Source organism: Brachypodium distachyon, chromosome 2 (genome assembly GCF_000005505.3).
Source record: "Brachypodium distachyon strain Bd21 chromosome 2, Brachypodium_distachyon_v3.0, whole genome shotgun sequence".
NCBI lineage: Eukaryota > Viridiplantae > Streptophyta > Magnoliopsida > Poales > Poaceae > Brachypodium > Brachypodium distachyon.
The window spans coordinates 11,084,498-11,097,096 of NC_016132.3; the positions used below are offsets into that span (position 1 = coordinate 11,084,498).

The 12,599-nt window shown below is 40.5% G+C and overlaps 1 protein-coding gene and 1 non-coding gene across 2 annotated transcripts; one reads left to right on the forward strand and one right to left on the reverse strand.

The window, feature by feature from the left end:
* The first annotated feature begins 2,283 nt into the window (after positions 1 to 2,283).
* On the forward strand, positions 2,284 to 11,480 carry LOC100821091 (kinesin-like protein KIN-13A). Its single transcript, XM_003565698.4, has 12 exons — positions 2,284 to 2,893; positions 4,261 to 4,494; positions 4,658 to 4,834; positions 4,958 to 5,062; positions 5,904 to 5,981; positions 6,124 to 6,205; positions 7,031 to 7,193; positions 7,682 to 8,017; positions 8,163 to 8,381; positions 8,482 to 9,079; positions 9,161 to 9,226; positions 10,835 to 11,480. Exons 1-12 carry the CDS (start codon positions 2,747 to 2,749, stop codon positions 11,015 to 11,017), a joined length of 2,388 nt encoding a protein of 795 aa, XP_003565746.3. The 5' UTR covers positions 2,284 to 2,746; the 3' UTR covers positions 11,018 to 11,480.
* A 125-nt stretch (positions 11,481 to 11,605) lies between these two features.
* MIR5171B (microRNA MIR5171b) lies at positions 11,606 to 11,799 on the reverse strand. Its single transcript, NR_127129.1, has one exon. It is a non-coding gene; the product is annotated as a microRNA MIR5171b (primary transcript).
* Between the last annotated feature and the right edge of the window lie 800 nt (positions 11,800 to 12,599).

Sequence of the window (12,599 nt, forward strand, 5' to 3'; positions counted from 1 at the left end):
TGGCATCAAGGGAGAAAGGGGAATTTTTTACGCATCCGTACTTTTTTGCAGTTTAGCCCGTGGAAAATGGAAGGAAGGGGCTACTTGCAAACATTGCATAGCCGCATATCCACGTGGTCGTCCACGTCATCCTCCAAACCTACAGATTCGTGTTTTTGACCTCACGCGCTCATACATGTCAAGTTCTAACAATCGAATTTAGCGTTTTGCAAGTACGGTGACTAATTTGCACATGCGTGCAAGTTAATATACCACCGGTGCATTTCACTCAAAGAAAAAGGAACAAGCGGGAATTGAAAATCCCCTTAAAAAACAAAATGGGAATTGAAAATGTTTTCAGTCAAACTCAAACATAAGACGACAGGAAAACACAAGAGGTAATTGTACCAGACAACCAAGAATTTATTTTGAACGTGCACATTAGCCATGCAACATGTGGTATCATGGTCCTAAAACTTGTTATGGATGGATGAACTGGTCGCTATGAACGCGACATGCAACACAATTTGGCCATTTGCATAAAAAACCACCACCTTGTGGAATATACAGACATATATGGTCTTTTTTGGGGAATTGTTTACCTGTTCCTCTCTCCCATCACGCACCCAAGTGATGATGATCTCTCCCGTCTCCCGTAACATGTTCAGCTCACAGAGATCATCGCTGGCACGGATCTCATCGGTGACGTCGATTCGGTCGAGGTTCCAAAGGTTGGATGAAGAGGTTCCGTGGTACGGTACGGCGATATTTCCATCACGATTTTGTTCTGTCTCCTGCAATTGCTTCCGCAGTACGGTAGATAGATGAGATAGGTATTCATGGAGAGGGTAGTGATTCAGGCATTGATCGTCACCAGGATCTAGGCTCCTAGGGTTAGTAAACATGTTAGTCTAGGATGGTTACCGATGTGTATGGACCCATATCGTTTAGATCTACGTCACATGTTAAATCATTTGTGACTTGTGCGGCATGTGCATCCAACAAAACAAAAAACTACTAAGCTGCTTGGCCATGCAAGAGTGGTTCAAATTTCAGGCTGCCTTTGGACACCACTTTCTGTCGGGCATGATGCTCAGGGTGGCAACCAAACAGTCCTTTAATGTCATATCTCGGGTGCGAGCCACCTTCCCTGCCAACCAAACATGCCACAAATGGTCTTCTGGTAGGTTTGTTGGTTACCCAAGGTAGAAAACCATCCTCGTTTCTTTTGTGAGAACTGAGTTTGACATAATAGTAACAACGTGACAAGAGCTCATTATTTGCATGATGACCATCAACATTTCGAGAAAAATAGAAGAAAGTTCATTGCCTCAATCTAGACACAGGGATTAACATCCATGGTCTTTAAGTAAGCTAACTCTTTTTGATAAACACGAAGAGCACATGCATTACCCTAAAAAAAGGTCTAGATCACATTCGTAATCCCCGCGAAGGTTTATTACTCTTAAATCTTTTCAATTTTTGGCCGCTTTTTCTTGATAATTTGTTAATTTTGTCTTGACAGAACACATACCTGTCCCGAAAAGTTAGTTCACGACATGATATCTATATAATCTATAAAGTTAATTTCCACTAAGATGCATTTATTGTTTGCAAGTTGCACATGCAAAGTGTGGACATCACCATCCACATCGTGCATATCATGCAACTCATTTTGGGGGGCACGTTCTACGATTCAATATTTTAGCATCTAGGATTTTATTTTTCACCTAAATATTCCGCCAAATACCCACATTTTATTGATATGTATGTCGATGGTTTTAAGAATTGTGAATATTCATACTCCCGTAGCTTCTCTCTTTGATTTCTCCGAAATTGTTAATGTTCATGTACCATCAATGTTGCTCAAATTATTTTGATACATAGTTGTTCTAGATGATTGGTCCTACAACATTCATATTTCTTTTGTATTTGATCATTTTATTATCATTTATTCCTAACATCTTGTGCAAATATACAAATAGAATTTTCCGCAACAACAAGCATGGAATCACCTAGTTGTTGTGGTTTTAATGGTGTGAAAGAGCAGAAATTCAACAAAAACACCACTGCAAAGCGCTAAGAGTGGAAGAATGTTCAATTGCATTTATTTTTAATCATATTTCAACCTTTTCTTCACCCGCAAAATTTTTTTAAACCTTTTCTTGTCGTGTTAAACAAAAACAAATCAAAGCTGAAAAACTGACACCAACAGCCGCCCACGGCCCACCACAGCAAGACGCTCCTCCCTTTCCTGAAAACTTTTGAATGCATTCTCTCGTAAATGACACCCCATCCCTTGATTGATTTCAGTAAGCAGCAGGCAGACAGTAGAAACCCTCTCATCTCATTCCGTTCATTCATTTCTGTTTGCCCATTTTATTGTTTCAAACTCGCTGCTTCACCAACAGCAAGCAACGACAGCAGAACGTCTCTCTCCACGAAAACCATCCGAGAACCACCTTCAAACTCCTCCTGCAATCGACCCCCGAACTCCCTTCCCCTTTGCAATCTCACCACAAATTCGATCAGCCACCGGTCCCGATTCGCCTCCAAACCCTGCCCCAATCCCACCCGCATTGCTCGTCTCCCCAGATCTGGAGCTCCAGGTGCGGCTCCAGATCCCGCGCTCTCTCGTAGCCTCTCGGCGCCGGACGGCAAGCTGGCTCCGCAGAAGCGGTCGCAGCGCGGCGGCGGGGGCAGTGGTACGGCCGCCGCCGCCGCTGCCGCCGCCTCGTCCGCCGCGGGTGACTCGGGTGACGCGGTGATGGCGCGGTGGCTGCAGTCCGCGGGGCTGCAGCATCTCGCGGTGTCCTCTTCTGCGCCTGGGCCGGGTCCTGGGATGGGGATGGGGATGGCCGGGGACCTCCGCGATGGCAGTGGCGGCGGCATGCTCCCGAACCTTCTCATGCAGGTGCGCGCGTCTCTTGGGATCCTAGAAAAGATTCCATCTATTGTCCGTTTCCAGTAGGCGTGGTCCTCTCTCCTCTACACGTTTCTACCCCTTGCTCTCTCTGTTCGTGTCGTCACCTGCATTCCCCTATCAGTAGCTTAGGCACGCGGATCCTGTGTGTATCCGTGCTAGCGCGGGCATGTATGTCCTTGTTTTGTTTGGATCGGTTGAGAAGCTATGGATGACTTTACTCGTCCATTGTCAGGGATCAAGTTCAGTTGGAGTTGCTGGCTGCTAGGGATGCAAGCCAACCTGTAAATCTCCTAGTCAAATTTTGAGCAAACCTTTTTAACTAGTAAATCAATTAAGTGGGATCCCGCTTGCATCCCTTCCGGCCGCACTGCGCAATGGAAAATTGCTGGGATTGCAGCCCACATTTCGCCCATACATAATTATAGGAGTCATACAGGAAATTGAGGGTTTCTGAATCTGGCAAATTGGGGTTGTGCCCCGGAAGGTTTATTTCGTGAAAGCTGTGTTGTAGCGACTACATGTCCCCCCAGGCATGTCTCTAGTCCGGTTACGAAGGAGGCTGGCACTGCGAGATTAAAATGGTTCGGTGGTGTCTTAGTGCATATTTGGTTTGAAATAGTTGCCCATGTAACATTTTAACGGCCCACATAATTGCTTTCAGCATGATAGCTTGACAGAACTTCACTTTAGAACTGCATGTTGTTGACATGGATTGTCGAACTATGCCTCTTCTCTTTGAAGAAGTTAGCTGGATGGATTGAATGGCAACGAAGGTGCACGTGCTCTGGGGGGAGGTTACTCATCTGTTTAATTTAGATTCAACATTGTTATAATCTTGAGTTGGTGTACAAACAAGTTTATCATATCTTTGATTCAAATTGTAGGATGCATCGTATGTCACATAAGATGGAATTCTCTATAGTTTACTTTGAACCTCAATTGTATTTAGCTGTCCTATATCACATGAAACTTTAGCAATTTGGTCTATGATGATGTGCACAGTTGATCTATTTGCATTAGTGAGAAAATATTATATCTGCTATTTGTCAAAGAACATCTGCTGTGTTAATATTCATATTACATAGCTTCGACTAGATGATTATGTCAACTTTGAAAGTGCCAAGGTATGATCCGATTCCCGTGCTAGGGTGACACTGACAGTAATTTGTGCTTCGTGCTCGATCTTGGCGTGAGGTCCCCATGTTGACGCCTTGTTAGTTATTTGTGGTTCTATTCATATTTCACACTAAGGGCACTTCGCACCTCAAATATTGGTAACCATGAATGATGAATATATGTGCTGTTGCCAAGTGCTTCTATACAGTTTTAAAGTTGTTACTATTTTGGTTTGGTAGGGATATGGGCCCCAATCAATTGAAGAAAAACAGAAGCTTTACATGCTATTAAGGAGTCTGAATTTTAATGGTGAGTCAGCATCTGCACCTATATCTGAGCCCTACACACCAACAAGCCAGAGCTTCAGCGGTGGCCCTACCATAGATGGATTCTATTCCCCTGAACTCAGGGGTGAATTTGGAGCTGGCCTTTTGGATCTTCATGCGATGGATGACAGTGAGCTTTTTTCTGAGGTATATCTGCATCTGCCTTCTCCTTTTTTTGTACGCTTGCTTCTAGAAACTAGGGAGATAATGCAAATGACAGATCTAAAGCTATTTGATGTTCAAATCCTAATTTATGATCTGCCATAACATATTCGTGCTATCTAACCAGTTTTGGTTTCTTCTTTGTCAGAATGTAGCATCAGAACCATTTGAACCTTCTCCCTTTGTGCCAAAGGAAACTGATGATGACGAGGACGATGTAATGTCAGGAAGCCAGCAAGGTCTATCAGAAAATTACAGTGGTGGAATCACCAGCGAAAGAGAAAACAATACTAGAGAAAGTAATGTAGCAAAGATTAAAGTTGTGGTACGTTCATCATTTTCAAGTATTACTACTGGCAGGCTGCTACAGTTATGCACTTAAATTATAGTCCTATCTTTGTTTCTTATTGTTAGTGAAATTAGTGTTTGATTAATACTTGTAATGAAGGTAAGGAAGAGGCCTCTGAACAGAAAGGAGATATCTCGTAAGGAGGAGGATGTGATAGATGTACATAATTCTCAATTCTTGACTGTTCATGAACCTAAACTAAAGGTACTTTTTTTTTCATCTACTCAGTGTTATTCTTCAGTAGGTCTCTATTGATAGTTCAATAGGTAAATAATTATTTTGTAACTTCAGTTCATCTTCTTGGGCTTACTGGAAAACACATTAGTCCATTATAGATGCCCTTGATGAAGTAGACCATAAATATCAGAAGAGAGGCAATGCATTTACCCCTTCATGTTTTACAAGACAAATATTTTGCTCTTGTTTGTAGTATTCCGTTTTTAGCAACATTTATACCTTGCCTATGTTAGAAATCAGCACTAGTAAATCATTTTAACTCTGATATTCTTTAGGTCATACATGGATGGACAAGTATGTTCTGAAGTTACAGAAACTTACTACTGATAGTTGGACCTGTCATTTCATGTAACATTTATATGAAGAGCTTGGAGCATTTAATGCAAAAAAATCCATTCTTCTCAGTGTTTGAATTCCATGTGCGCCTTGGCATCTATCTATATTCTGCAACAGGGAGGTCAAATGCAAAAGGATAGCAAATACATCTTTCCTTGCAGGCTTAGATATGGATTGCTAAAATAATCTACGTAGCGCTGCTACTATGTATGAGTGCATGACTGAAGTGAACTACATTCTCATCTATTGGGGGTTAAATGTATATTACAGAACAAGATTGCTGTTGACAAACCATTCCACGTGTTGCTATTTTCTTGCTAGTGTGTCTCATTTTGCTGAAAGAAGTTTGTTATAAGATGTGGCACTCGACAGTCATATGAACTTGTCAAGAATAGAATTGCCATCCAGGCATTCGCGAACATCTTTATGCTTGTACGTATGATTTGGGCTAACATGTAATCTCCACTGAAAGGTGGATTTGACAGCTTATGTGGAAAAACATGAATTCTGCTTTGATGCTGTCCTGGATGAGGTCGTCACTAATGATGAGGTGCTATTTTTTTAACCATCATCCATACCTATACTTTATTAATAATCAGTTATCTTCACTCTGATGGATGATGTAGAATATGCCCTTTTCTCTTATTCACCATGTTTTTCTTGTCATATAAGTTATTTGGTTGTTGGAGCAGGTGTACCGTGAGACTGTGGAGCCCATTATACCGATAATTTTCCAAAGGACGAAAGCAACATGTTTTGCATATGGACAGACAGGTTAGATAATGCTGGTTGTCAAGCTATAAACTTAAGTTGCAATTTCTTTACGGTTAATCCTGTCTTCCAATCTGCTTATGATTATTCATGTTTTGATATGTCCTATATAATCTTCCCACCATTCTGTTCAACGTGCTTCAAATTCTCTGGACTGCTTGTTTGTACATGGCATATACGCACATAGCATGATTTCAGACTGAATGGAGAAGCTGGAAAGTTGAGTACTCCCTCCATTGCAAAAACGTAAGGTGCTCACACATTCTAAGATTTGAATTTGACCAACAAGTAGGCTAAGAAAAACACAGGTTATGGGACACAAAAATCAAACACTGGAAAATACTTTTGAATACGAATCCAGTGACATGATTTTTGTTCCATATAGCCCAGGCATGATTAGTCTAATTATTGATCATACCTAAATCTTGAATGCATGGGCGTCTTACATTTTGCGACAGAGAGTACTTGACTTTAATGGAATCATTGTGGCAGTTTGGTAGGTTAATGTGTGATCCCCGTTCTTGGAAGCGTTACCAAAGAAATGTGATTAAAATCAAACCACTGGAAAATAGTTTTGAAAACGAATCCAGTGATATGCTCTGGAACTGTATGAAATACTTTTCTGGACTTTCTGTCCTAGGTTTCTGAAGATGCTATATCTGTTTGATGTGGGCCCTCATTCATCTGTTTCATCTGGATATTATGTTCTACATGGAAGTTTGCTAATGAATTGAGAATTAGGAATCATTCTTGCACATCTGCCCGTTCCTAGTTTGGTTGCCAGTCAGTATCCCTCTGCAGCATCACTAAATCCTTTTTAATGTGCAGGTAGTGGCAAGACATATACAATGCAACCCCTACCTCTCAGGGCTGCACAGGATATGGTTCGTCTTGTGCGTCAGCCTGTGTACCGGAGTCAACATTTCAAGTTGTGGCTTAGCTACTTTGAGATATATGGCGGCAAGCTATTTGATCTTCTCAGTGAAAGGAGGTCGATTGCTTTATTGCATTCTTACTATCATATAATTTTGCATAGTAATATAGGTCATCATTTCCTTTTTATGTTATCAGTGGGATGTTCACAATAACTGTGTTCATATTGTTTATGCTTACTGTTCTTGCATAGAAGTGTGGGACACACACATATGCATGAAGTAGTGTTTCCTGTTGTTAACAATGATCATGCAAGTAGGTTTGGGGTTAGTGGAACCAGGTTCTTGCTGATTATAGTAAATACTGTCACCTTTTGTCAGGGGTGCAAGTAATCGTTGAGGGAATTTAATGCAAGTGGCGACTTGTAGTAAATGAGAATTGCTCGGCTACCTTAGTAGCTTTGGACATATAGTTCAGTAACTTGCTTTTGTGAAGTTGTGTGTATGCTTACACAGAACTTCGTTCTATTTCTTCTTTTTGACTTGACTCTGTGGTTTTATTTTCATACTTTTAAATTAAGCTGCATTTTGTTCTGTGTTTTTCTAGGCCACTCTGCATTAGAGAAGATGGAAGGAAACAGGTCGTCATTGTTGGTTTACAGGAATTTGAGGTTTCTGATGTCCAGATTGTCAAAGAATACATTGAAAAAGGAAATGCCTCGAGAAGCACAGGGTCAACTGGGGCAAATGAAGAGTCGTCACGATCTCACGCCATTCTGCAATTAGCTGTGAAAAGACATATCCCAGTGACTGAGACCAGGAGACAGAGAGATCGTGATGCTAATGAAGCTAAGAATACGAAGCTTGTGGGAAAAATGTCATTTATCGACCTTGCTGGAAGTGAGCGTGGTGCTGATACAACAGATAATGACAAACAAACAAGGTACTTATTTTCATCGTATATATAGATATATAATCTTATGTCTTTATGTCATGCTCCAGCTTTATCATTTCCATTCACTTGCTATGCTTTTTAAATACCGACATATCACCATCCTGTTAGCATCTAACTGTTCTTCCTATGCCAGAATTGAGGGTGCAGAAATAAACAAGAGCCTTTTGGCTCTTAAGGAATGCATTCGGGCACTGGATAATGATCAAATACATATTCCTTTCAGAGGGAGCAAGCTAACTGAGGTGCTTCGTGACTCGTTTGTTGGCAACTCTCGAACAGTAATGATTTCTTGCATCTCACCAGGTTCAGGTTCATGCGAGCACACTCTAAATACCTTGAGATATGCTGACAGGTGATATATCCTTTAGATCTCTTAAAATTTACATGTGGGGTTTGATAATTTGGAAGTACATTAGCTGTTAAGTCTTAATGATATTGCTGTTCAATTACAGGGTTAAGAGTCTTTCGAAAGGTGGAAACTCAAAAAAAGAGCAGTTCACTGGGCAGTTTGTGTCCTCTAGTAAGGAATCTACCCAAACTTCATATCCATTATCGGGTGAAACTGAAGATAGTATGGACCAGATTCAAGAGAACAGGCATATTGATGCTTCAAAGAAAGGTGTTGAAATAAGTTCTTCAGTGGATCCTGATAGGAGCTCATTTGGTATGGTTCCAAGTTATCCACATAGGGGAAAAGAAGAAACTAGTTCATCATCAGGTTTAAATGATAGAGTTGATTCGAAATCTAACCCGACTGGTTATGGTAGTAAAGCGCAGTCACTTCAAAATTCAGTTAATTCACAAGAAGAGGATAATAAAGTTGCAAAAGTCTCACCTCCTCGGAGAAAAGCTAATAGGGAGGAGAAACCTGAAAGGCAGGGAAACCATGTGAAAAAGGAAAATGGGCCAGAGGTAAATCGGACCATTCATAAACAGCAACTAAAACAGCAGCAACAAAGGCCATCATCTACCTCGGCATCACAGGTTTCATCGAAACAGTCTGAAAAGGAAAGTTCCTGTGACGATATGGAAATAAATGCAATACTCGAGGTACAAAAAATATTTTTGATGATAATCATATGTAATTTGATCCTAAGTGCACCTGTGATGCCAGTTTTTCTTGTATGTTAGGAAGAGGAAGCATTGATAGCAGCTCACAGAAAGGAAATTGAAAATACTATGGAGATAGTGCGGGAAGTAAGTTCCAAATTTTTACATAGAAATGTTTGGTGATATTCTCTCTATGATCTCATGCATGATGCACCTTGCGCCCTATGATTGAGCTTTTAGTTGCTTGTCGTGTAAATATCGTAATGATAATGGATACATGGTTAAGAGATAATCTCTCTCTTCTAACTGAACTTATCTGTTTAGGATATACGTATATAAGGAAATAAACCTAAATAAAAAGGGAACTGGTTATTCTTATCTCTGGTTTCAAATTAACTTCACTCCAGTCAACAGATCACTGACATGAGTAGTGCTGTACGGTTGTGACCGTGTGAACTGAACTTGGTACTCTGGTAGTTCTCTTGACTAGATAACGGTTCAACCTGCATAGTCTGTCAAACATTGTAGGCCAGTGATTCTTGACAAGTCTGAGCAGCTGCAATGGCTGCAACATTATAAAAGGCCTGAGCTGCTGCAGTGTACAGCTTTCTCGACTGGACTGATCTTGGTAGTGTTTGGTTGCAGAGCGCTCAATCTGACAACCTGTTACCAGTCAGGCAGCACTGATCTGAACTGTTTGACTGTTTGACGCTAGCTGTGCCTGAATCCTATATATATACCTGTACAATTGGTCCCCATCAAGTATTTTCTTGCCTTCTCCTTCATTCACATCATCGTCCAAGTCATGTTAGTTAATTAATGCATATAAGAGGGCATAGGAGTGCATGCATGCATAGGGTTTTCTGGAAGACACTAATCATCATCTTTTTACATTTTCTTTTTTCCTATTAGACATATCTTCAATGGCTACTTCTAAACTAATACTCACTCCATTTCACAAAGAATGGCGCCCACGCTTTTCGAGGTCGAACTTTGACCAACGATTAGACCAATTATATGTAGATTATATGTTACAATTTTATATCGTTGGAAAGGTTTTTGAAATACGAATCCAATGATATAATTTTTGTAACACATAAGCCTCAAATCATTAGTCTAATTGTTGGTCAAAGCAAAATCTTGAAATACGTGCGTGCCATTCTTTGTGAAATGGAGGGAGTATTCTGGAGCAACATGTGGGGCACCATCTAGTATCTCCTAGTTCACAAGGCCGGTTTTCCAGTACCTGTCTAAATGTTTTAACCTTACATGACTAACAAGTGGGGCACCATCTAGTATCCTCACAAGTTTGCACTTAATGAGGAAAGTTTTACCACTTCTATCTTCAGCTGGAATTAATCAGTCACATTATTGTGCTTGCACCTTCTGATTTCCTTGCAAATTACATAAATATTTTGAGTGATTAGTTCTCGCAAAGTGTGAATGTAAGTTTTGTAGCTTCGCATCTGTTGGTTAATACAACAGTTGCAAATAGCCTGACTATAATTATTCCATTTGGTTCAGCTAATTCACACTCTTCGTGTCATTGCTAATTTTTTATGTCCAATTACACTATATATGCTTCAAATATTATTTAGCCAAACACCAACTTGTAATACAACCACTGATGTTAAAATTATGTGACTTCTGGCATTTTGTACTGATTACAGATGATTGACTGCTTAACACTATTCACAATCTTGCAGTTATCAACACTACAGGTTATTGCTTAACGCCATTTTGATTGTATTGCAGGAGATGAACCTCTTAGCAGAAGTTGACCAGCCAGGTAGCCTTATTGACAATTATGTGGCACAACTGAATTTTCTCTTGTCACGGAAGGCTTCAGGCTTGGTCAGTCTCCAGGCGCGCTTAGCAAGGTTTCAGCAGCGCCTCAAAGAAGAGGAGATTCTTAGCCGTAAGAAACCACCAAGATAGTTTAACCTGAAAATGAACACCCTTTGGCCTGTCATGAATTATGAGGAGCTCTTAACGAGAGGTATGTTTTACACTGGTCGCTCATACGATTACACTGTACAACTTGGGAGCTGGAAGACGACTTTGTCTAAAAAACTGGAAGAACTAGAACTCGGTGAGTTTTAAAAAGTTAGATACTGGTTTTTGTGCAGGCGCTTGGTTTTGAGGTTTTGTCATCAGTTCACTCATTTTTCTTTTCTTCTAAAGGGTTGTTTTGTTAATTTTTTCCTGGTGGCGGCATGGGTTATAACTGTTGTACGAATATAGTGTTATCGTTGTTTGAATATATTGGTGGCAAACTGTGATGGTGAGAAAATTATCCTTGTAACTCGCCGACATGGCGACATAGAATGCATTGTTGTATTATTTGCATCAAGAAAGGAAGGGACAGTATTGCAATAAGATTTTCAGAAGTTCCAATGACTTTCAACTGAAGTGTGCACAAAAATCTACAGTCTAAAGATTGACGACTGTTCGATGGACTTTATTATCAAAAGTGGGAAGCCATGTGTTGTGATTTTTTCAGTTGAGTAAATTTGATAAAAACTGCATGATTATCTAAAAACGGATAGGATTGTACAGATTTAACATCTTGTTTTGTAATTCTTCCGTCCCATATTAAGTGACTCAAATCTGTCCAAATATAGATGTATCTATCTATACCAAAAATCTTCTAGATATGTGTAATATTTCGTCACTTAATATGTCACGGAGGGAGTAAAACGCCATGTTGTGCACAAGTATTTTTTTTGGAGAACACGTTATCACATTGATCAAGGTCACAATGCATGTCACGGAGACATGCAAAAAGCACGTGCCTTTTCAGCCCACCTTGATGCTATTGGATAGCAAATTGGCAATTGCTCAAATTTATCTGCCAATGGCATGTGGACCTGCTTCTTTAGAAAAAAGAAGATGAAACCATTCTAGTTTCTCCCACGGATACAAGGCACATGCTCTTTTTTCAGCTGAGACAAATTTTGAACCAGAGCCCAAATGACTCAATTAATTAAGCAAATAATAGTGAGTTTATCAGGGAAAATAAGATGAAACCCATTACAAGCGCCCACAATGTGGTAATGGAACATGAGCGCCTAAGACACCATCAGCTAGCTTGACTGCCAAAGCATACTCCAGCACCTTGCCATGAAAAAGATCGCCATTGAGATTGTCCAGGTGTCATCACTCCTCCCAAGACAGTAAGATTGCAACTAAGACAACAACGGATAAAGCCCTCACCACACCAATTACACAATGCCCATGTGATCTATGCCAAACAATGGACCAACACATCGAGGACATCTTACCCTGGAGACTTACCCTGGAGGGTTGCCGATCTTACCCTGGAGGCTGCCAAAACATGAAACTAAATTTCGTGAGGCATCAATGCCACCACGTCACCTCACCTCACAACACTATAGCTCTAATTTCGCCCCTACATGGCAGAAACGTTGCACACAAATGAATCCAGGAGACTGCTAGAGGTCAAATGTCCCAGCATCCACATGAACAAGTCGCAAACCACATGTCCCCATGAGACATC